Below are 25,341 nucleotides of genomic sequence, written 5' to 3'. Positions count from 1 at the left end.
TTTTTTCGCCCTAACAGATGAGGAGCAAACTCGAATTCTCGATATACTCTTGGAATTCATAGATCAATATATCGCAGGTAATATCGATATCGATCAGCTAATGGATTTGATAGAAAATATCGAAATCCCATTTTAATAGATACCCTTTGCATATACAAATATATATTTCTATAGTCATCCAATTATAGAGTTTCGCGGCTCCCTTACATTTTTCAGTAATCGATAAGTCAGATCCTCGCTCTCGGCATCCCCAAGGTATAGCCGGTGTAAGCAGGTTGCCTTGAAAACAAAGAGAGCGCACTTTTCTCTGGAACTGAGGCATCTAGGGGAAAAGTTGGTCACTGAGACGTGACAAGCCAAAAGACTCCCGCGCGTGCGCAGAAGGCCGCGCATGCGCCAAAAGGCTCCTGCGCGAGCGTAGAAGGTCGCACATGCGCGGCAAGTCTCCCGCGCGTGCGCAGTAGCTCGCGTATGTTCGAAAAGACTCCCGCGCGTGCGCCGAAGGTCGCGCATGCGCCAAAAGATTCATGTGCGTGCGTCGAAGGTCGCGCATGCGCGGCAAGTCTCCCGCGCGTGCGCAGTAGCTCGCGCATGTTCGAAAAGACTTTCGCGCGTGCGCAGATGTCGCGTTGGCACGAAATGACTCGCGCGCTTGCGCAGAAGGTCGCGCATGCGCGTCAAGTCTCCCGCGCGTGCGCAGTAGCTCGCGTATGTTCGAAAAGACTCCCGCGCGTGCGTCGAAGGTCGCGCATGCGCCTAAAGATTCATGCGCGTGCGTCGAAGGTCGCGCATGCGCGGCAAGTCTCTCGCGCGTGCGCAGTAGCCCGCGCATGTTCGAAAAGACTTTCGCGCCTGCGCAGAAGTTCGCGTTGGCACGAAATGACTCCCGCGCGTGCGCAGTAGCACGCATATGTTCGAAAAGACTCCCGCGCGTGCGCCGAAGTTCGCGCATGCGCCAAAAGATTCATGCGCATGCGTCGAAGGTCGCGCATGCGCGGCAAGTCTCCCGCGCGTGCGCCGAAGGTCGCGCTTGAGCCGAAAGACTCCCGCGCGTGCGCAGAAGGCCGCGCATGCGCCAAAAGGCTCCTGCGCGAGCGTCGAAGGTCGCACATGCGCGGCAAGTCTCCCGCGCGTGCGCAGTAGCTCGCGTATGTTCGAAAAGACTCCCGCGCGTGCGCCGAAGGTCGCGCATGCGCCAAAAGATTCATGTGCGTGCGTCGAAGGTCGCGCATGCGCGGCAAGTCTCCCGCGCGTGCGCAGTAGCTCGCGCATGTTCGAAAAGACTTTTGCGCGTGCGCAGATGTCGCGTTGGCACGAAATGACTCGCGCGCTTGCGCAGAAGGTCGCGCATGCGCGGCAAGTCTCCCGCGCGTGCGCAGTAGCTCGCGTATGTTCGAAAAGACTCCCGCGCGTGCGTCGAAGGTCGCGCATGCGCCTAAAGATTCATGCGCGTGCGTCGAAGGTCGCGCATGCGCGGCAAGTCTCCCGCGCGTGCGCAGTAGCTCGCGTATGTTCGAAAAGACTCCCGCGCGTGCGCCGAAGTTCGTGCATGCGCCAAAAGATTCATGCGCTTGCGCAGAAGGTCGCGCATGCGCGGCAAGTCTCCCGCGCGTGCGCAGTAGTTCGCGCATGTACGAAAAGACTTTCGCGCCTGCGCAGAAGTTCGCGTTGGCACGAAATGACTCGCGCGCTTGCGCAGAAGGTCGCGCATGCGCGTCAAGTCTCCCGCGCGTGCGCAGTAGCTCGCGTATGTTCGAAAAGACTCCCGCGCGTGCGTCGAAGGTCGCGCATGCGCCTAAAGATTCATGCGCGTGCGTCGAAGGTCGCGCATGCGCGGCAAGTCTCTCGCGCGTGCGCAGTAGCCCGCGCATGTTCGAAAAGACTTTCGCGCCTGCGCAGAAGTTCGCGTTGGCACGAAATGACTCCCGCGCGTGCGCAGTAGCACGCATATGTTCGAAAAGACTCCCGCGCGTGCGCCGAAGTTCGCGCATGCGCCAAAAGATTCATGCGCATGCGTCGAAGGTCGCGCATGCGCGGCAAGTCTCCCGCGCGTGCGCCGAAGGTCGCGCTTGAGCCGAAAGACTCCCGCGCGTGCGCAGAAGGCCGCGCATGCGCCAAAAGGCTCCTGCGCGAGCGTCGAAGGTCGCACATGCGCGGCAAGTCTCCCGCGCGTGCGCAGTAGCTCGCGTATGTTCGAAAAGACTTCCGCGCGTGCGCCGAAGGTCGCGCATGCGCCAAAAGATTCATGTGCGTGCGTCGAAGGTCGCGCATGCGCGGCAAGTCTCCCGCGCGTGCGCAGTAGCTCGCGCATGTTCGAAAAGACTTTTGCGCGTGCGCAGATGTCGCGTTGGCACGAAATGACTCGCGCGCTTGCGCAGAAGGTCGCGCATGCGCGGCAAGTCTCCCGCGCGTGCGCAGTAGCTCGCGTATGTTCGAAAAGACTCCCGCGCGTGCGTCGAAGGTCGCGCATGCGCCTAAAGATTCATGCGCGTGCGTCGAAGGTCGCGCATGCGCGGCAAGTCTCCCGCGCGTGCGCAGTAGCTCGCGTATGTTCGAAAAGACTCCCGCGCGTGCGCCGAAGTTCGTGCATGCGCCAAAAGATTCATGCGCTTGCGCAGAAGGTCGCGCATGCGCGGCAAGTCTCCCGCGCGTGCGCAGTAGTTCGCGCATGTACGAAAAGACTTTCGCGCCTGCGCAGAAGTTCGCGTTGGCACGAAATGACTCCCGCGCGTGCGCAGTAGCTCGCGCTTGTTCGAAAAGACTTTCGCGCGTGCGCAAAAGGTTGCGTTGGCACGAAATGACTCCCGCGCGTGCGCAGTAGCTCGCGCATGTTTGAAAAGACTTTCGCGCGTGCGCAGAAGTTCGCGTTGGCACAAAATGACTCGCGCGCTTGCGCAGAAAGTAGCGCATGCGCGGCAAGTCTCCCGCGCGTGCGCCGAAGGTCGCGCTTGAGCCAAAAGACTCCCGCGCGTGCGCAGAAGGCCGCGCATGCGCCAAAAGGCTCCTGCGCGAGCGTCGAAGATCGCACGTGCGCGGCAAGTCTCCCGCGCGTGCGCAGTAGCTCGCGTATGTTCGAAAAGACTCCCGCGCGTGCGCCGAAGTTCGCGCATGCGCCAAAAGATTCATGCGCGTGCGTCGAAGGTCGCGCATGCGCGTCAAGTCTCCCGCGCGTGCGCAGTAGCCCGCGCATGTTCGAAAAGACTTTCGCGCGTGCGCAGAAGTTTGCGTTGGCACGAAATGACTCCCGCGCGTGCGCAGTAGCTCGCGTATGTTCGAAAAGACTCCAGCTAGTGCGCCGAAGGTCGCGCATGCGCGGCAAGTCTCCCGCGCGTGCGCAGTAGATCGCGCTTGTTCGAAAAGACTCCTGCGCTTGCGCAGAAGTACGCGTTGGCACGAAATGACTCGCGCGATTCCGCAGAAGGTCGCGCATGAGCGGCAAGTCTTCCGCGCGTGCGCAGTAAATCTCGCATGTTCGAAAAGACTCCTGCGCGTGCGCAGAAGTTTGCGTTGGCACGAAATGACTCGCGCGATTGCGCAGAAGGTCGCGCATGCGCGGCAAGACTCCCGCGCGTGCGCAGTAGCTCGCGCATATTCGAAAAGACTTTCGCGCGTGCGCAGAAGTTCGCGTTGGCACGAAATGACTCGCGCGCTTGCGCAGAAGGTCGCGCATGCGCTGCAAGTCTCCCGCGCGTGCGCAGGAGCTCGCGCATGTTCGAAAAGACTTTCGCGCGTGCGCAGAAGTTCGCTTGGGCGCCAAAAGACTCCCGCGCGTGCGCAGTAGATCGCGCATGTTCGAAAAGACTCCTGCGCGTGCGCAGAAGTTCGCATTGGCACGAAATGACTCGCGCGCTTGCGCAGAAGGTCGCACATGCGCCAAAAGACTCCTGCGCGTGCGTCGATGATCGCGCATGTTCGAAAAGACTTTCGCGCGTGCGCAGAAGTTCGCGCATGCGCCAAAAGCCTCCCACGCGTGCGCAGAAGGTCACGCTTGCATCAAAAGACTCCTGCGAGTGCGCAGCAGCTCGCGCATGCGCTAAAAGGCTACCACGCGTGCGCAGATGTTCGCGCATGCGTCAAAAGACTACCGCGCGTGCGCAGAAGCTCGCGCATGCGCCAAAAGACTCCCGCGCGTGCGCAGAAGGTCACACATGCATCAAAAGACTCCTGCGAGTGCGCAGCAGCTCGCGCATGCTTCAAAAGGCTACCACGCGTGCGCAGATGTTCGCGCATGCGCCAAAAGACTACCGCGCGTGCGCAGAAGCTCGCGCATGCGCCAAAAGACTACCGCGCGTGCGCAGAAGCTCGCGCATGCGCCGAAAGACTACCGCGCGTGCGCAGAAGTTCGCGCATGCGCTAAAAGACTCCCGCGCGTGCGCAGAAGTTCGCGCATGCGCCAAAAGACTAACGCGCGTGCGCAGAAGTTCGCGCATGCGCTAAAAGACTCCCGCGCGTGCGCAGAAGTTCGCGCATGCGCGAAATACTCCCGCGCATGCGCAGAAGCTCGCGCATGCGCCAAAAGACTACGGCGCTTGCGCAGAAGTTCGCGCATGCGCTAGAAGTCTCCCGCGCGTACGCAGAAGGTCGCGCATGCGCCAAAAGTCTCCCGCGCGTGCGCAGAAGGTCACGCATGCATCAAAAGATTCCTGCGAGTGCGCAGCAGTTCGCGCATGCGCCAAAGGACACCCGCGCGTGCGCAGAAGGTCGCGCATGCGCGAAATACTCCCGCGCATGCGCAGAAACTCGCGCATGTGCCAAAAGACTACCGCGCGTGCGCAGAAAGTCGTGCATGCGCGAAGTGTCCCGCGCATGCGCTGTCGTTCCCGCATGCGCAGACGCATCCGCAACTTCCGCGCATGCGTAGACGAACTCGTAACTTATGCACATGCGCAGTCGTTCGCGCATGCGCAAACGCTTTTGCAACTCACGCGCATGCGCATACGTTTCGCGCATGCGTTGAAACATCCATAAATTCACGCGCAAGTACAGACGTACGCGCCTGCGCAGTCTTTCGCGCATGCACAGACGGATGCTCATGCGCAAATCTATCGATATCTCTTAGTTCAGATAGTCTATTATGTATCTCGAATGCGGTTAAAATGTGAAAAGTGAGCAAATTTACTAGAATATTTATAATTTCATTAGTCAACATCTAGTAAATTTGCTCACTTCACATTTTCACTCCTTTCGAGATACATAATAGACCCCCTGGGTGATATTCTCGTTCTAGGGTCGTTTTCGATTTAACTTTTTCGCGATATATCGCGTGTTCTGAGGTCACTGATCCGTATTCTCGCTGTAGGGATGATTTAGGTCCAGTTCAATCAAAGGTCACAACTTATTCTAACCAAAGTTTAGCTCGTTAAAAGAGATTTTACATTACGTTCAATGTCCGATGTATGACATTCGATTGGATATGATGGGTTTGAGACACAATGAAAATCTTCCTTTAACGAGTTAAACTTTGGTTAAAGTAAGTTGTGGAACTGGGCCGTAAGTTCTGTAATCTCGCGAGATATATCGAGATTTCGGGTCGCAGGTTGGTATTCTCTATCTAGAGAAAGTTTAGATTTGGTTATCTTGCGCATGCGTAGTCGTATCCGCATGAGCAGACGTGCGCGCATGGATGAACTGGCGCGCATACGATACACATACGCACGCCCGCCTAAGGCCGTCACACACGAAATTGCATAGCTGCATATGCATAACAAAACCATATGGACCAATGAGCATCGAATATTATGTTATGTAAGTCAATATGGCGATTTAATACTCGATGCTCATTGGTCCATATGGTCTTATGCTATGCATATGCAGCTATGCAATTTTGTGTGTGATGGCCTTTACTCTCACGTATGCGCAATAACACGCGACCACACATATGCATGCTCATACGTTGGCATATGCGTAAATGCGTCCCCGCGCATACTTGCACGATTTGTGTAACGTTATAAATTTTTCCACATTTCGTAACACAGAGTTATATTCTCGATATAGGAATGATTTAGGTTTAACTATCGCTTGATCTGTCGCGATATGTCGCGGCATCTCGAAACGCAGAGCTAAATTTAGGTTTGTGTTCTAAATTAGGTTCAGGATTAGGTTTATGTTTGGTTGTCTCGCGTATACGCAAACCCTCGCGCAAGCGGACGAGCATGCGAAAACTATCTCGCATATATACGCGCAAACGCTGTCGCATGCGCAAACTTACGCGCACATTCTCATACGCACGCGCATGCGCAAACGCAGTCTCAAACTCGCACGCATGCGCAAACGCACACACACATACGTACAGTACGCGTCAACGATTTTATCCTACGCTATCCTTGGCCCGCCTAGGACGGGATCGTTATTGCGCAAAAATGTAAAACAAACTGATTTTTTGTCTTATTTTTCTTATATTCTGTTTAAGACACATTTTGTTCAATTTATGTTTATCGAAAACATAGGTGAGGCAGCGATGTTAAAAATGTGCAGTTATCTGGATAATGTGTTTGTAACATTGAACTATAGAACTAACTGGAACGAGCGCTGCCTTTGTTATTGCCCGGTGACCTCGAGCCGAGGGAGACAGTATCTATTTGGTATTGCCGTCTCTCTTTTTCATGTATTACCTTAGCTAAAAATATACGTCTGCGCATTAAAGTTGTGTACAGAATTTTTTCACCAAAAATTTAACAAAATAAAGCATTATTTTATTTCCTTTATTGTCGTCATTATATTTCCTTAAATAATCCATTTTATTACAATAATATTTTTTATATATTCATTGTTCGAACATATACTGACTAAGGTATGGACACAGATAGTACGTCATAAAACTATAGGAGAAATATACTATAGCATGTTAGTGTAACAGAGACAGCGATTCCAAATAGCGATGGCCTTCGTCGCACAGGCAGGCTCGGCTCGTAACAAAGGAGCGCTCATTCCAGTTAGTTCTATAGTTCAATGGTTTGTAATAATGCTATAATACTATAAATACTATAAACCTATTTTTTTTAGAATAAATTCACCGTTTGAAATGTTAAACTTTTTTATTTAATATGAGCCTAATTAAAATATCTCATGTTCCCCAGTATATATTATCCAGACTCCAAATTTTGTGCCTTATTATTAGAGAAATTTAACCAGAGTTGGGAAAGTTACTTTATAAAAGTAATTAGTTACAGTTACAGTTTTTTTAGTAAAAAATGTAATTAGTTACAGTTACAAGTTACCGATTCTGAAAAGTAACGCGTTACAGTTACAGTTACTTAAAAAGTAATGAGTCATTAATTTGTAGTTACTTCCTTGGAATGGAAATAAAAATATTAAATCTGCACGCAGTAATAAAAATTTAATGACAATCTTATAAGGTATTAATTTAATTCTTGCAAATTATAGGGAATTTTAGAATGGCATCACTTTAAAGAGAGAAATATATATTTTATTTTAATTTAAAAACAGCTGAATATAAACAAAAATTTTTATTTAATGTAAAAGAAAACTTATAAAAAATATAATTTTATTGCATCGCTCTTATAATTTCATTATTTTAAGATAGATAGTATATGTATATAATTAATCTTTACTTTTTTACTATATTTTTTATATATGTATATATATATATACATCACGAATAATCCAAATTACAAATATTTATTATTATATTTTTTTAGTTAGTTTTTTTAATATTTATAACATACATGAAATACTCTACATATTATAATGATTAATACATATGTAACACATATCATGAAATACTAAGATATGTAACACATATTAATACATATGTAACACATATCATGAAATACTAAGATATGTTAAATGATTCAATATGTTTAAAATTTTTATTAATAAAAAATGAGAGAATATATGCATATATGCATTGAATCATAAAGTATAGATAAAAGCGTTTATGCGCAAGTGCAAGGCGGTCCAATACGATTTGCAAAGATTTAAAATATATATATATATATATATATATATATATATATATATATATATATATATAAAGTAACTATTAAAGTAATTATTAAATTAGTTACTAGTTACCGAAAATATGTAGCTAAGTTAAGTTACAGTTACAAATTGAAAAAAAGGAACGAGTTAAGTTAGAGTTACCGAAAAAAAGTAACTATAACTGTAACTTCGTTACAAGTAACGAGTTACTTCCCAATCCTGAATTTATCCCCCATATATCCTACACTTATAACGAGAATAAGTCTTACACTTGTGATGACGAATTATATTAATTATTAATATTAAGTATATCTTACTCCGTTTCCCCTAAAAATAAAAAAATTATATCGATATATTTTATAAACATGTATTTTAACATGTATGCATGAATGAATATACGAATTATACCGTGCAAAAGAACAATTGGATTCAGCATAAAAAAAAATCGGACTTTTATTTCCAATATGATAATCTCTAATTGTTAAAAAGTAATCAGAAATTTTAATTAACGGATCAATATATTAACAAAATTTAATCTTCAGATTCTGGAGATGCAGATACACACTATATACATATATTGATTCTTAGAAAATGCAATGTAGTTAATTTTCTAATTTCAAAATTTTTTTTATTTTATTGTAAATAATTATATTATTAATACATATGAATTATGTGTTGGTTACATTTGATTATCTAATTTTAAAATGTAATTTTTAATATACAAATGCTTTTTGAATTAACTTTGTAGAAATCAGCTCTTCAGAAATATGAATCTCAATATCTTTATTTTTCTTTAGAAATATGAATATCAATATTTTTAACTAGATACACTTTTTTCCCTCAGCCAATTTTATACTTTTAGATATATACATATATATATATATATATATATATATATATATATATATATATTTCTTAATACAAAGTAGTTTAGTAACTCTTATACATATATAACAGTGTATAAAATACATTCAAATTCTTTCACTTCACACTTACTATTTACTTCTAAATAAAATTTTTCTCTACATTTCTATTTATATTTTAAATCGGATAATCATATTAGGAAAAGTGAGTGATAGTACGCAATGATAATTTAATTTTAGACATATAACATATTAGAGAAAATATAGAAATTAAAGTAATTTAAAATTAAAAAATCTTTGATCGTTGATTTTAAAATAGATCAAAGCAAATCAGAATAAAACTAGGTACAAAGAAATATTGTCTTACAAATTATGCTTTCTACTGTTCTATCATATACAACTGCAATGAATATTCAATATTCTCTTCAATATAACAAACTGATACAAGCTATAGAACACAATTATTCCATTTCCATACAGCACAGATAATATAGGAAAGAGTTCTTTTTCTTTAAGAGCATATCATATATACTTTTTACGTAAAGAAAAAAGATATATATATATTCCAAATAGTACAAAGTAAATGTATTTTTCCATTATATTCTGACCTGCAGAACCATATATATATATATATATATATATATGATACAATGTATACTATATTATTATATAATATAAAAAAAATTGGTAAATAAACTATTTGCTATTGTGTAAAAAGAATTAGAGATATTGCTTTGTATAATAGTAAATAAATTAATTCTGTTAGTGATATATTCATAGAATGTTGCAAGAAATATAATATTCATAAATCTTTAAGTAAAAATGCAGGATGTCTAATTAATTAATAATAAAAATAATAAAAATCGAACTTTCATTTATTTTATCTATGCTGTGTGGTTACTAATTCATTTATCATATATTGTCTATGATCCCGATTAAATGCTACAATTGTTCATTCTGATCACATACATTGCCCGCGTGCATTCAATTGCATCAAACAATCTCGGATATAATAGTGATATTTAGTAATTTTATAGCAGAAGTTACTTTGTAACTTCGTGTATTGCTTGTGCCAAGTATTCTACATTCTTCGATGTTACACCAGCCATAGAGATGCGGCCATCTTTGGTGAGGTAAATACTGAAATCTTTTATGAGTTTCTCCACCTGTTACAAAATAAACAAAGTTGTAAAATTAATAATAATAATCTTTTCATATTTAAAAGAATATAAATCTATAAATGTAGAAATGTAAATATATACACAAGTATATTTATACATATATTGCAAAAGCATGTATATTTAAACACATTTGTATATATTCATGTGTATATAAATATATATGTCAATATCTTGAAATAATAATAAAATAAATAGGCATTTATACTCACACACGTGCGCGCGCGCGCGCGCGCGCACGCACACACACGCACACACATATATATACATAAGACAATTTTTAATTTAATTTAAATTATATGCTCAATTATAAATATACAAATGTGTGTGCATAGATCTGTAGTACTATTTTAATGAAAAAAAAAACACTTACTTCATTTGGTTTCAAGCCGGTATAACAGAACATTCCGATCTGATCAGTAATGTGGGACCAATCGCGAATACTACCGTTTCTCTTTAGATTGTCCCTAAGTTTTGTGCGAACCGAAATGATACGATCGGCCATACCTTTAACATCACGCAACCATTCCTTTCGCAATTCCGAATTACTGAGAATTTCATTAACTATACGAGCTCCGTAGATTGGTGGATTTGAATACATTGGCCTGATCATAATCTTCAGTTGCGACAAAATACGCGCAGCCTCCTCTTTGCTAGATGCTACTAAACTAAATGCTCCAACACGCTCACCTTATTAAATAAAAAAACAATTTCGCAAAAGTTTGTTCTTTCATATATATGTTAAATCAAATATCAAGTAAAATTTAAACATACATATATAATTATTAAACTTAACACTTTAATAATTCGTCTATTATATCAATATTCTTTTATATTTAATTTGATAAATTTCTTGTACGCACCATAGAGACCCATATTTTTTGCATAAGATTGAGCTAAAGCAATCTCGTGTCCTTCTTTAATAAACAGTCTGACTGCAAAGGCATCTCTTGTAAGATCGCCTGAAAAAAATAGATTAAAAGAGTAAAATAACAATTATAATAAAATATATGTGTAATTTTGATTTCGAATTTATTTAAGAAATTTTTGTTATAAATTTTTTTATTTAAAAAATAGTTTTAATTAAATTTACATCTATATTTTAAATATATTAAATTTTAAAAGAACCTAAATTTTAGTGCATTAAAAAGAATTATCGAGTTTTTCGCATCGTTTTCAAATGTACATTGATTTATGAAAATATGGATTAAAAAAAAAGGAATCATCAGTAATTTTTAGCTCAAAAATACCTGAGGCAAAGCCTTGATATGCCATATCGAAAAATGGGAACAGATTTTTCTTCTTGATTAAACTAGACAATTGTGCCCATTGCTCTGGTTTTGGATCAACACCAGTAGGATTGTGAGCACATGCATGCAAAAGGATAACCGATCTCTCAGGAATATTCTGTCGATAGATACATCGTATTAATGATAAATAAAATATTAATTTTTTGAGAATTATGTTAACAATGCAATATAAAACACTAAGTTTACACATGCAACATTTCTTGTAAGATTTCTATTATCGATTATATATTACTTACATTTATACATAATCATTTATTAAAAATATCATTAATATTTAAAATGTTTTTGTATTAATAAATAAAAATATTAATAATTCGTTAATAAATCGTGATATTAATATACAAATATTATTGCAACATTAATTATTGTTAATGTATATTAGTTAATGTATAAACTTTTTTGTGGCTAACATTTATGTTTTAGACATTCTCTGTTAATACGAGTATTAGAATAATGTTGTGCTTATTAAAAAATCTTGTTTATACTAACAGATATATCTTCCACTACTCCTTTAAAATCCAAACCATAAGTTTTTGGATCATAATAACGATAAGTCTTGACTGTAAGGCCAGCAAGTCTGAATAGAGGATTATGATTTCCCCATGAAGGAATTGGGAGATAAATTTCCTTGTTACCAGGAAAATGACGAGATAGAAATTGTGCCCCGACAAATAAAGAACCAGTACCAGAGATTCCTTGAACTGTTGCATTCTTCAAAAAGAAACAAAATTTTGCTAAATATAGCTTTATTCTACTTTTACTTTAATATTGTATTGTATTCACCAATTTATTTGTGACAATTTCATTTCCATCCCCAAGAGCCAGATTAATACTATGTTCACAAAATTCAGCATTGCCAGAGATTGCAGAATATTCCTTATCCATATCTTTAATTTTAATTTTTTCTTCTGCCTATATCATGATAAATAGGGATTATGCTTTATAATAATTATATTTTATTATATAACTTTATATATATATATATATATATATATATATATATATATATATATAAAGTTATATAATAAAATATAATATATATAAAATATATATAAAATAAATATAAAATATATATATATATATATATATATATATATATATATACACACATATATATGTATATCTTTTTCATAGAATTAGCAAATTATTTATATTTACCTTACGAACACTAGGAAGAACATATGGTTTACCATTGTCATCCCTATAAGCGCCAACACCCAAATTAATCTTTTTTGTATTTTGATCTCTTTTGAATGCCTCAGTAACTCCCAAAATAGGATCTGGTGGTCCCATTTCTACATGAGACCACCATGAGCTGTAACATACATAAAATTATTTCTTATAATTTACTCTCCCTCATTCTTTTTCTGTTTTTCAATACACAGTATTATCTTAAATTTTCCATCAAAAAATAAAATATTTATAAGAACAAGTTAAGCAGTGGATACAGCTAACAAATTATATCATAAATTAATAATAATAAAAGTTGAAAATTACAATAGAAATTATAAAATAATAAAAGTATGAAAACTTATAAAACATGTAACAAACTTCTAAACAAAAATTTTTGTTTGCTCTTTTATATATAAAATTGTGCACATATATATATTTAATTTGTAAGAGAAAGTAAAGAAGTGTAGAAGTACAAATAAAAGGAGTATAAATGCATAGAATTTAAGTTGATAAAACATCTTAATAATTAAATCTTTCTCTTTCATATTGTGAATGGTGCAATTAATTTAAATCATGAATAATCAAGATTCTAAAATAACAAATTTATCTTATTAATCGTATTTCTACAGAAAACAATATAAAGTAATTTTGCGAAGGTCGAAAGGTCATTCGTCTTACAATTAGATACTGAATATTGAAGGATTTTACCTAGAAAATCTCACAGCCACATGCAGAGAATTGCAACTCTTCAGAAATTTGCTAGTCGTCAGGAACAGTTTCGTAGTATGTGCCATTTTATTTTTTTCCCAATTCTGTTAAAACTTTTTTAAATTTTGGACACGATTTTGACACCTCAATGTCAACTGCCAACTGGACTGAACTATATCCATTGATGTATAAATATCTGGACGGAGCATAAAGTTAATTTTCCGGCGTGATGATAACCGTGATGGGGATCGGCCATATTGTCCAATCCCCGACATTTCGGCGCCTCGTTTGAAATTTGACATGATATTTCTAATGCATCAGTTGTGCACAATTGGAACTAATTTTATATTGTAGTTATATTCCACACAATTAGTACAATGACTCGTCGGTATCTTAGGATGCTAAGGATATATAACCAAGTATTCTCAATACTACAATTCAAGAGTACCTCCAAGTACAAAAAAATAAAAAAAGTATAAAATGTAAAAAATTAAAAAGTATACAAAGAGTGCTTATATCATGATAATAGGCCTTTTATACTTTATGTAAAAAGTATAAAATTAGTTTCAATTGCACATAACTGTTCCATACACAATTAACCTCACATAAAATCTTATTCTCATTCTCATACATTAGGGTTACGTTTCAAAACGTAAGTAACCGAGGAAAATTTTACTCGATGGCCGATTTGAACCAATCAGAAAGGCTTAAAAGAGTTTCGGAACGGCCATCGAGTAAAATTTTCCTTGGAGAGGACGTTTTGGAACGTAACCTAGAAATAATATAAACGATCCAATATCGACCTCTTGGCCGGATAATTAACTTTAATCTGTTCAGATCTTTATATGTCAATGCTATATTCGAACTTCTGTCATACCCCCACCATGCCGCCGCGCCGCCATCTTAGATCCTACACGCACGTCATGTTATAGTGGTAGTGAGGGCCTGAGCAGAATGGCTGCCTTATAATTTTAAGACTATGTTTTATGCCTTAGGTCTTTGTCTTAGGTAACGCACAATACTGTGTGTTATGTCTCGAGTCTTATGTATACGCGAACGTTTGTAAGAAATAAACGTTCGCGTATACATAAGACTCGAGACATAACACACAGTATTGTGCGTTACCTAAGACAAAGACTTAAGGCATAAAACATAGTCTTAAAATTATAAGGCAGTCATTCTGCTCAGGCCCTGACGGTGTTTCAGGTCGGTATTCATAGTCCGTTCTTATATTTAAGATCGTCTTAAGAACCCATTCAACCAATCAATGACCGCATTGCAGCTATTTGATTGGTTGAATGGGTTCTTAAGACAATCTTAAATATAAGAACGGACTATGAATACCGGCCTCAGTATTAGTCCATGTAAATCGCAGGTTAGTTTACCTTAGTATTCTCTAGGTTTACTCCCACTTTGTCACCGTAGCCGCCATCTTAAGAACGGATAGCTCACCACCAATCAAAAGGAGGCACGAGTTGGCGCCTCTCTGATATTTAGACCTCTACGTATGCTTTGTTTTTTTTGCTCACAATGGCTGCGTTCAGCAGAAAAAGCTGCTTTGCAACTGTTGATTGGTGTATGCTCTTAATTTTGACTGAATCTAAGAGCATACACCAATCAGATTCACGAATTTTACAACAGTTGCAAAGCAGCTTTTCCTGCTGAACACAGCCAATGTATTTAAATGATTTAATCAAAATTTTTAAACATTTCTTGATACGTTTTGGTATCAACAGGTTATGTTAATTTAATGCTAATCTAATCTAAATTTCACGAATTAGAGTAATCTTACTTTATGTTAAAAAAGCGATTGATATATAAATTGTGGAAAAGATGATAGAAACTTCAGACAAGAAATTAATTTATAATACCGTATTATCACAAACGTTTTCTCCCGATGGAAATTATTTACTGGCTGGCAATATTTACGGAGATGTATCAGTATTTGAGTAAGTAAATTCTTTCACAAAATATATAACATAGAATAATATTATTAATGTAGAAATAATAATTCACATGTTTAATACAATAATAAATTATACATATACATTATGTTTTATTCTTATTTTTATAAAATTAAGTAAACATTTAATTTTCGGATTAAATAAAAATTTATTATATAAATTTAAATTTTTAGTCTGTCAAAGATTTTGGGACCTAACAAGATAGAGGATAATGAATTACAAGGACCTAATTATCGGTTTGCTGCGCATCCGGAACAAGAAATTGCATGCATGCTCTCCATCGAGAATTTCTTTGTAACAGGAACACATGGTGAAATATCAGGATGGGATTGGAAAATGATAAATTCGAATAAAGTTCCTAAGAGTAAAGCTTCTTGGAATATACAAATTCCTGCTAATAAGTAAGGGGAAATAAAAGAATACAACTAAAATAAAATATGTGTCATTGTTGTCAGCATTTTATATAAATTATATTTTTAAATTATAATTGAAAATACAAAAATTGTTCTATTATTCTATTGTTATTTTATAAATATATGAGAAGCATAAATAATAAACTGTAGTTAATGATATATAATAAATTATTACTGTTGACTATTATTATTATAAAATTATTCTAAAGTTATTGTATAAAAAATTATCATTGCGTACATACATGTAGATACATACCTGTATATATATTTGTTTTTCTTTGAAAAAAATATTAAATACAAATTATATTAATCAAAATTAGATAATTTTTATACAATATTTATATGTAAAATTAATTTACTATTGACTTTCCAGAGATAGTTATGATAAGCCAGACATAAATTATATGGTGTATTCAAAAGTAGATCATTTACTGTATGCTGGTTGTGGTGATAATAACATATATATTGTAAATTTGGAAGATGGAAGAATTTTGAGAAGCCTGCAAGGCCATACGGATTATATACATTGCCTTGCTGTAATGTAATTATCTTTTAATTATCTATACATAATAAGTTGCAGAAAAGTACTGGATTTTTAAATAATTAAAAGAGTTTTATTAATTTCAGGGATAATCAGCTTGCTTCTTGCAGCGAAGATGGTTCTGTGAGATTATGGGATTTGCGTAAGAGAGAGAATACTAATGTATTAACACCTCATTTAATAGATAAAGTTGCTCGACCGCGACTTGGAAAGTGGATTGGTACCGTTGATTTTACGGAAGATTGGTTGGTATGTATAATAATGAAAAATAAGAAAAAAAATATGTATATATATATTTTTTATGTAAATAATAAAAATTAAGAAAAGAATAATATATAAATAATAAAAAATGAGAAAAAAAAATATATATATATATATTTAAAATTTTTTAAGCTGCATATTTGCCCGAGATAAAAATTTAATTTTTAATCATGTGAAAATATTTAATATTTTTAACACTTTGCAGAGTATTTTGCACATTTTAATCATGGGCTGTTTTTTGGCAACTTGATTAATTGAGAAAGACAAAGCGAAAAATCACTCTAATTACTAATGTAACTTTCATTTGGTCTTTTTTTAATTCCTTACCATGAATCGTTCCCTCGATAAATAGAGTTTAGTCCGTACGTTTTATTTCTGCAACTTATTACAACTACAACAGACAACTCACAAACACATCATTTTTCTATATAGTTCCTTTGTTTTTCACTGCATTTGATCCTGCATTGCACAAGTCTGTTTATGTATTCAGAAAAGAATGTTTTTTATCACGCTATCAGTCACTTATACACTATATTTTTTATATATTGGTCTATAGAAAATTGTGAAGCTCAGACATTTAAAACTCTTCAAACTTGAGGTTTGAAGTTTCCTAGACTATACATCTGTACATCTATTGCACAGCCCTGAACTTGTTCCTTTCAAATTAATCAATTGCCTACATACCAACATGACGCAGTACGAGTACGTACGCTACTGACAGAGCAACTATAAATATTTGTTTCTGAAGACATGAGCGGACTTGTGGAATGCTCATAGTTATGAACTCTTTATATGCTGTGGAAACACTGGATCAAGTGCATTTAAAAGCAAGAGAATTTTACAGATGTAAAAAAATAATGCGTTTGTAAATTCTCTGTTATAATCATAAATTTTTATATATATTATGTGTGTGTGTGTGTGTGTGTGTGTGTGTATATATATATATATATATATATATATATATATATATATATATAGACGTTTATGATTGTAATTATAATAAATTGCAAAAATATATGGATAATTTTTGACTCGTCCTTATATAAAAACAATTATAAAATTGATATGTAATCGAGGAAGAACCAAAATGCATTATAATTATGATTGAGGGTCAATTTTTATTACAAAAAGATTTATAACTCTATGGTTACAGAATAAAGATTAAATTATAAAAGAAAGAGAAAGAGAAAAAGCGATATTAAATTAAATATTAATAATTAAATTTAATTAAAAAGAGACAAAAAACCTGTAACCAACCAAATTATATTCTTTGCATTGCTTTATCCATTAAAAATTTTTTAATTTAAAGATTTTTTTAAATATATTTTTGAATATTAATTATTCACTTAATTCTAGCTATGTGGTGGTGGGCCTAGTCTATCGTTGTGGCACATGCGAACGATGGAGGCGGCGACAATTTTTGATCTGGCTGATCAAGGGATACATGTGGCAGAAATCTACGAGGAACGCGTGATTGCCGGTGGTGCGGCCGCCCATGTTTATCATATGACATATCAGGGCGAGGTCCTAGCCAAAGTACCGACCTCGAGTCTCACTGTATATAGTATAGTACATCAAGAAACACCCCATAAGGTACTCTGTGCAGCTGGTTCCTCGAATTTTATAGATATCAGTACGAATTTCAATTATCGTGAAATGATGCTTAAATTTGCATAATATTTAGAATTCTACAAAATGGGTATCGCATGAGAATTTTAATTTCATAATCGAGCAGACGGATGAAACAGGTATGATTAATGCCAGAAATGCGTTTCTTGTAATAAATATATTGTAATAAAATATACAAATTTCTTTATGTGATACAATTCTTTTTTTATACAAATATACAAAGGATTTCTCTCTCCAAAATGATAAACTTAATTTGTTTTCCTATTAACATCTTTTACATTTCTTTTTTTCCTTCTCTGGATATTTCTCTCATTTTGATTTTTTTTGCACTTAAATATAAATATTGTACAAAAAAGTATACAAAGAAATGTAACTGATGAAATAAAGATCCGATAATGTAAATAAGTGTTGCTAAAATTTCGCATCAAATCATGGAGCAAGTGTATGACAGCATAATTTAAAACCATTGATTTGCAAGAGTAATTTGATTAAATTTGGAAGAATCAAAGCGCATGTTATTTAAAATTGCATGATTAATTTTAACATGTTGACAAATTATTTCGCAGTTTAAATAGTTGTACATATAAATTAAATCAGTTTTAACTATGATTTCATAGAAATTTAATTCTAGGCAAAAATTTTTCTCTGTCATGCTGATATTTCGATATATTAAAGAAAAAAAGAGAAAAATTCGATTATACCATAAAACTCGGACTAATATTATGTCTTCGAAACACATGGTTTAATTTTTAAAAATTTAATAAAATTCAATAATGATTGACTTTGTATTCTTCTTTACTGAAACACAATTCATTACATCGCTAAAATTAAAGAATAAATAAAGAAGAGTAACAATAAAAAAATTGAAGATATAAATTTAACAATAAAAATATAAAATCATTAATAAAAAATCATTTTAGATTGATTATGCAAGACTTGATCCTATGCATGGATAATTATGTGATAAAAAACATTTCATACTATGATTAATAAGAAAGAATAATTATTTTTTATATTATAAACATGATATTTCTTCAATACATATATACAAATGCATATTATATTAAAATAAATACTGAAGTTATAATTTCTTTAAATTATAATTGAAGATATAAAGATACTAAAAATTTATTTATTGTTAAATTACAATTATATTCCAAAAAATAAAACACTAAAATTTTTTGTATTATATATTATATGGAATGATTTATTAATAGAATAATTTAATAATTACGATATTATTGCGAGGATATACATAATAGATCGAAAATATGTATATACACACACACACACATACACACATAAGTTCTATAAATTTCATGAACTGTCCGCCACCGTTAAATAAATCTTATTTAACAGAAAATAATCAGAGAAAGCCGTGACCAGCAACAACAGCAGGGATGAATCCTTCCTTACCATCCCTAGAACGTACCCAGAACCAATCACTTATGTGATCGCTCAACAAAGCAACCACATCGCCTTTGGAAACGGTCAGAGCATTTGTGGATTCTGCCTCGTAATCAGTCCTGATCACTAGCAGCGTGTGCCGGGAACCCTTGATGCGTGCGTTTGCCGCCGCCCTCAAATACAATCGATCGACACTACGCTCACCACACGCCGACACCGCGTCTCTCATACATCGTCTGACTCTGCCGCTCTGACGGCCGCGACTTGCCCCGCATTCCGATCTGGTGTCTCGCAATTTCTCTATATCCGTCATATTTCCTGAAAAAGATAGAGAAACAAATTAGGGAAATTAAAAAGTTAGTAAGTGAAATATTTTAAGTCTCTTTTTATAAATCTTAGATAAAATTATGAATCAAATTACAAATAAAATTATTTTCTACTGTTACCATGTAAAATATTATATAATTATATATAATTGTTATTATGAACATATCAAGAGACACGGTAGTGTCTCGCGCCAAGTTCATGCGAAGCATTAGCGAGACACTCCGTGTATTACAAAATGACTTAACATGTATTCCATAAAATAGAAATTGCTTTTTAAACACGCGCGGGCGCGCGCGCGCACACACACATAAAATTGAATTAAGAAAGAACATGTCAAATATAAATTATATACATTTAAAATATATATGATGTAAATTTGAGTATAATGGCAGTAAAAGAGTAAATGCTCTTTATATTGTTAAGGTTTCTTTTATATTTTTGAGTTTTAGGATGGAAATTTTGCTCACCGAGAGGTCGGGGAAAAATATCGGTAGAATCCTCCCAGCAAGGTCCTTGCGTGGGATGCGGTAAAATTCCCAAAGGCAAACAAGCGGCGTAACCGACATAACCTTCCTGGCCGTGAGGAGTTTGAACATACAACCAGGCCTGGTTCTTAAAAATAGCATTTACGACTGTACCCAAAGGAAGAGCCATTTCATCTTGAATACCGCCTTGAGTCTGATATAATACTGATGGAAAAGATAGGACGACTGGAATGTTCGCCGGTCTTTCTATAGATGCCTAAGATTGAGATTTTATATAAATTGTAGTGTATTCTTCTTATATCTTGTTATAAAAAATGTCCTAAATGTAGTAGAAACTAAAGAGATGAGATATCTTTTAGAGGAGATTGAATTATTCTATTATTATAAAATAGAAAGATAACTATATATATATAATTATACAACAAAATAGAAAGATAATTATATAAATAGAATATATCGTATTATTTATCATTTCAATTAAATTTATTTTAATATATAATTCTTTAGTTATAGTAAATTAAGTATGTTAAGTTATAAAGTTAAGAATATAAAGATTTGAGAAAGATTGAAAGCGGAAATTTCTTCGCTTAATTTTACAATTTTACGTATTTTATAGATTTTACTTCATTAAAATTTTTATTTAATATTTAATTTTCAGAATATGATTCTAAAATATGAATATGTTGATTAAAAAAGTTTTTACAATATTTTTGTTAAAAACAGAACTTTATTAAATTTCTCTGAAATTTGATGATACATTGAATATATACGTATATTGAATATATTGATTTTGCATACATATGCTACAAATATATTAATATATATTTATTAGGAATAAAACATTGACTATATTAAAAGAATAAGAGAATTAGAAATGCATAATAAAAAAAACCTTAGTCAAGAAGGCATCCAAATCGGCGATCTCGTAACCAAATCTACTGGGTAATCTAGGCTTGTACGAACGTTTGGTTCGTCTATGCCGGTGCTTTTCTCGTCCGCTACATGCTGACATCGACTCGTGAGATATTAGAGAAGGCTCAGATATAGTTCGCTTCACTTTCTCCTTTTCTTTTATTTCTTTCAGACCGACAAATTCTTCATCAAAGTGCTTTTCCAATGTATTATCCAATCGTCTTTCACCGATCGATTCTTTGCCGATCTTAAAAAGAGATATATATTTAGGAGAATTAATAATAGAAAAAGTAATTATACTATATTCGCTAATAATAAAATCAGGATAACGAATATAAGGTAACACGAAAATGTAACAACAATAAATATTATGATATCACTATAATAAATATCCAATTGAATCATAAATTTTTATTTAATAAAAATACAACTGTACATTTGACAAATATTTAAATATTTTTTATTATTAAATACAAAGAACAATCCTATATTTCCTAAATTGCTTGTCAAAACTTATTATCAATTTTGCAAAATAAAGTAGGTTAATTGTTAATCCCTTGAAATATTTATTTTAAATATTTCGATTGAAGAGAAAGGGAGAGATTCGATACAAATATTACCTCAAAAAAATTATTATTTAATATATAATTTTCAGAATAAAAATAAATTGTTATTATAAAAGATTAAAGTATAAAAAATATATAATTACATAAGCTACAATTAGTTACAATCAAATAATTACTAATAAAAAAATTATCAATAATAAAAATTCTTGTGTATAAAGAGAAATAACATTTGTTTTAGAAAACAATTTTACACAATATATTTACAATAATCTTACACATTTGACAAATTATTTAATATATGATTTTCAAAAGAAATAATGTAATGTGAAAAACTGAAGTAATTGTTTAAAGCACGAGAAATATATATATCATCGGAATGTAATTGATATTAATAATAAATTATCGAAAATTTTGTGCAAAAACAAGTTATTTAAAAAAGTTTATTCGGATTGAAATTATATGTACGATTACCTTTTCGATTTTTTCGAGTCTGTGTAGAATTTTCTTTTCGCGCTTCTCAGCGCTCTTCTTGTACTCAATGTTCTCCTTGTTAGTAGCATGCTTCTCCTTGAAGCATTTAACGCTTCTTCCCGAAGACCTTTCCTTGCTGTCGCGCGATAAAAGATCTCGATCACTGTACGTATCTTCATGAATAAGAATTTGTGTAATTTTATTATTAACATATATAGACAATATTATACAATATTGTAAAAGATGTCATTTCTGTGTTATAAAACGATTGATACAAAAATTCTAGTTTCCTTTTTAAGAGTTATCGATAATATAACTGTTAAAATAATTTTAATACGTAATAATTTGCAATTGCAAAATATGTTTTTTCTTCGCTAACGACAAAATAAACTTAAAGAATTCAAATTTAAAGAACGTAGTAAGAATAAAGAAATAGAATAAAGGGATTTTACTTCCGTTGCTATTAGCGATCGGATAAGTGCCGTTCGACTCAGATTGCTGTTGTCCACGTAGGACCCAAGTTAACGAAATCTTGGGGCGCAACAGGGCGCTCGGTCGTTGCCCCATGCTCGTCACCGACGTGGTAAACGTCGAAGACGGCAATGTGGATGAGTTTGAGGATGACGGCGATCTTGAGCCACCTGTCACAATTTGCAAATTTGGACAGTCCGCCACCAGGTCCACCGTTTGCAACGAACAGCCATGTTCCTAGAAAATACGTTCTCCATCAATCAAAATTGATAACACGCAAAAGTAAAAATATACTAGACATACAAAAAATTTATTTATATTAATTAGAAGTCTTTTTATCAAAATCTTTGCTATCTATACGTATATGCTCGTTAATGCTTAATCTGTAAAAATGTATGAGTATTTTATTCAAAGAATATTAAACAAATAGCTTGACTGTGTACATATATATTACACTTGGAAGCGTAATACAACATGTAATTTGTATTTTCCGATTATATAGTGATTTAACTCGGAATCGGTTATGATTTTACAAGACAAAGGCGTAGATAGTGAATAGTGTTTAGCAGTTCATCGACAATGAGAGTGAAACGAGAATGAGTTGAAGCGACAATTAATGAAATCGACTATTTTGATTATCGGCATCAACTAACAAAAGATCTGAGCAAGGGTGGGGAATTCGCAATCTTATGAGCGAGGTATAATCGTATAATATTGTAGATCATTGTGCATCATACGCACACTCCGAAATGATTCTCTTCATATGTCTGTCTCTCAATCGATGAAAAGTTTGGTTTCTTTCACGGAATTTTCATTCTGTATTTAACAATTAGCAAACATCACTCTGCAGTTCCGACAAACTCGTTGATGCATGTTAAAGGTATATTTTACATGCTGAACGACAATTTTCAGATATCGTAAATGCTATATAAAATGGAAAATACACACACACATCACACATGATCACGCTTGCGCGCGTCTATGTATGCATATATAAAAAAATTTAACGAAGAGAGAGGAATCAATTTCTAATAATAATCAAGGAAGCAAATTAAAAAAAAAACAATATAAAATATGAGTATAAAAATAATCTTAGCATCAATGGAAAGTAAATATTTCTCTTACAAGAGAAAATACAATCCAAATTAACCAAGTAAGATTAACCAAAAGAGAGAATGTGTTAAATAATAAATATACAATAATATGATACAAATACGAGTATAAATCAAATATAAAATATTCTGACGCAATAACTTTTTCATGATTTTTTTACTACTCATTTATCTTATACAAGCGTAAAAAGAAAATATCACATATATATTCAGAATTCATATAAAGATAACATTTCTATGTTTTCTTGGAGCTTCACCACAAAACGGTGAAGTTTCTCTCCACGGAATATTTAACCCCATTGACCCCGAGTATATCCTTGCCTGCCACTTCCTCCACGTGCTCTCTTCCTCTTCGTACCGAAAGTTCATCCGAGAGTTTGTAGTCTTAACCTCTCGTTCCCTTCTTGTTCCCCTCCGATTCATTGCCATCGACTTTTATCTATTTTTACTTTTCTTTCTTTCACTTTATCTTCTTGTCGTTCTTGCTTCACTTCCGCTCTATATGTCGCGCGGATAATATTAAAAGATCTTGGCGTTCTCAAATTGCCATCATTTGTATGTCATCAGTTTTATCTTCTTTGAAAGATTCTTTCAATTTTTCTCAACGATTAAAGGACATATTCTCAAAATATAAAACTTTTACTGCTGCACTTTTTGTACTATTTTATTATTTTTTTCTCTTTGTGAATAAATCTGCGCTATTTATCTGTTACAAATATTAACGTGGGCAAATATAATTAATCAATATTTGCTTATACAACTATGTAAAAATTTGCATACAACTGTAATCATTATTTTGAATATACATGTAATCATACAATTTGAATTTTTTAAGTTTTTTATAGAGAATATAGTTTATTTCTCTAATTATAAATTATATATACATGTGCGTAAGCGCATATGGGTGTGATAAAAATTAAATTTTATAATAACTTAATTATGATATAAATTAAATTAAATTTATAAATTTTTAATTACACATAGTTTGAATATATGTTCGCATTGCCACAAAAAAAGACTAAATCTTTTTAGAATAATTGCATAACCGGTACATACAATCATATTTGCATTTGTCGTTCATTACCCTTTCATTCGTCTTCTCTCTCTCTCTCTCTCTCTCTCTCTCTCTTTCTCTAAAATTTAATTCAAGTAAATTTCATTTGAAATTAACTGAAGTATGTGATGTTATTACCTTCTTAGATTTTCAAAATTTAATTTGTGAAAAATCTTTTATTTCAAGCTTATATTTCAAAAATTAACAATATCTCAAAATTTTTATTAGATTATTAATTAAGAACCCAGTACTAAGAAATTAATAAAGGACCAATCAACAAGAAACTTAGTGTTTTAATAAGAATTTACATTAAAAAATTAAAAATATATGAAAAAGACGGAAGAAGGAAGCTTTTTAATTTAGCAGTGTCCTTTTTGTCTATTTTTCATTTAAAACAAGTTCATACAATTTGCGTTTCTATTTCATGTTCTTTCGCAATGTCCTTGCTTTACGAGATCATACACGGATGTTTACAAGTTTAGGTTCTTTTGCTTTTTTCTTTCACGAGAGTTAACGGTATTTCTCGTCAAATAACATAGCGTTGATCGATTTTTC

At 35.2% G+C, this 25,341-nt stretch overlaps 3 protein-coding genes across 12 annotated transcripts; 1 reads left to right on the top strand and 2 right to left on the bottom strand.

The window, feature by feature from the left end:
* Positions 1-8,707: 8,707 nt before the first annotated feature.
* Got2 (glutamate oxaloacetate transaminase 2) lies at positions 8,708-13,541 on the bottom strand. Its single transcript, XM_083091653.1, has 8 exons — positions 13,174-13,541; positions 12,451-12,607; positions 12,076-12,204; positions 11,782-12,003; positions 11,233-11,389; positions 10,846-10,944; positions 10,356-10,672; positions 8,708-9,970 (listed from the first exon to the last, which is right to left on the bottom strand). The coding sequence occupies exons 1-8, from the start codon at positions 13,257-13,259 to the stop codon at positions 9,848-9,850; spliced, it is 1,290 nt and encodes a 429-aa protein (XP_082947779.1). The 5' UTR covers positions 13,260-13,541; the 3' UTR covers positions 8,708-9,847.
* An 863-nt stretch (positions 13,542-14,404) lies between these two features.
* Positions 14,405-20,579, top strand: Thoc6 (THO complex subunit 6). Of its 10 annotated transcripts, none has more exons than XR_014437281.1 (9): positions 14,405-14,548; positions 15,007-15,122; positions 15,311-15,538; positions 15,924-16,091; positions 16,178-16,340; positions 17,709-17,945; positions 18,037-18,100; positions 19,341-19,744; positions 20,165-20,579. XR_014437281.1 is itself a non-coding variant. In XM_083091667.1 (7 exons), the coding sequence occupies exons 1-7, from the start codon at positions 14,510-14,512 to the stop codon at positions 18,145-18,147; spliced, it is 1,062 nt and encodes a 353-aa protein (XP_082947793.1). In that variant the 5' UTR covers positions 14,405-14,509; the 3' UTR covers positions 18,148-18,168. The 10 variants fall into 10 exon arrangements, 7 of the variants coding, with proteins under 7 accessions (XP_082947793.1, XP_082947816.1, XP_082947843.1 ...); XR_014437280.1 differs by having other exon boundaries at positions 20,159-20,579; XR_014437279.1 differs by having other exon boundaries at positions 19,341-19,748; positions 20,159-20,579.
* Positions 19,010-24,388, bottom strand: LOC145967046 (uncharacterized). Its single transcript, XM_083091640.1, has 6 exons — positions 24,054-24,388; positions 22,602-22,857; positions 22,150-22,322; positions 21,093-21,359; positions 20,183-20,456; positions 19,010-19,706 (listed from the first exon to the last, which is right to left on the bottom strand). Exons 1-6 carry the CDS (start codon positions 24,159-24,161, stop codon positions 19,348-19,350), a joined length of 1,437 nt encoding a protein of 478 aa, XP_082947766.1. The 5' UTR covers positions 24,162-24,388; the 3' UTR covers positions 19,010-19,347.
* Between the last annotated feature and the right edge of the window lie 953 nt (positions 24,389-25,341).

Source organism: Camponotus vicinus, unplaced genomic scaffold (assembly GCF_025532165.1).
Source record: "Camponotus vicinus isolate PSW18456_S1 unplaced genomic scaffold, iyCamVici1.0 SCAF_1, whole genome shotgun sequence".
NCBI lineage: Eukaryota > Metazoa > Arthropoda > Insecta > Hymenoptera > Formicidae > Camponotus > Camponotus vicinus.
Note: the sequence above shows the minus strand (reverse complement) of the source record. Positions and strands in the feature narration are given on the sequence as shown.

Bases quoted from the DNA above. Each gene is read 5' to 3' on its own strand.
- Got2 (XM_083091653.1), bottom strand. From the start codon at position 13,259: ATGGCACATACTACGAAACTGTTCCTGACGACTAGCAAATTTCTGAAG. The intron at 12,205-12,450 runs GTAAATATAAAT...ATCATGATATAG, and splicing joins TTCTTCCTAGTGTTCGTAAG to GCAGAAGAAAAAATTAAAAT. The intron at 9,971-10,355 runs GTAAGTGTTTTT...ATTTTGTAACAG, and splicing joins CCGGCTTGAAACCAAATGAA to GTGGAGAAACTCATAAAAGA.
- Thoc6 (XM_083091667.1), top strand. From the start codon at position 14,510: ATGAATACCGGCCTCAGTATTAGTCCATGTAAATCGCAG. The intron at 16,092-16,177 runs GTAATTATCTTT...TATTAATTTCAG, and splicing joins ATACATTGCCTTGCTGTAAT to GGATAATCAGCTTGCTTCTT. The intron at 16,341-17,708 runs GTATGTATAATA...ACTTAATTCTAG, and splicing joins ATTTTACGGAAGATTGGTTG to CTATGTGGTGGTGGGCCTAG.
- LOC145967046 (XM_083091640.1), bottom strand. From the start codon at position 24,161: ATGGCAATGAATCGGAGGGGAACAAGAAGGGAACGAGAGGTTAAGACT. The intron at 21,360-22,149 runs GTAATCGTACAT...TCTCTTTTTAAG, and splicing joins GACTCGAAAAAATCGAAAAG to ATCGGCAAAGAATCGATCGG. The intron at 20,457-21,092 runs GTTTTTTTTATT...TCTCAATCTTAG, and splicing joins TGGATGCCTTCTTGACTAAG to GCATCTATAGAAAGACCGGC.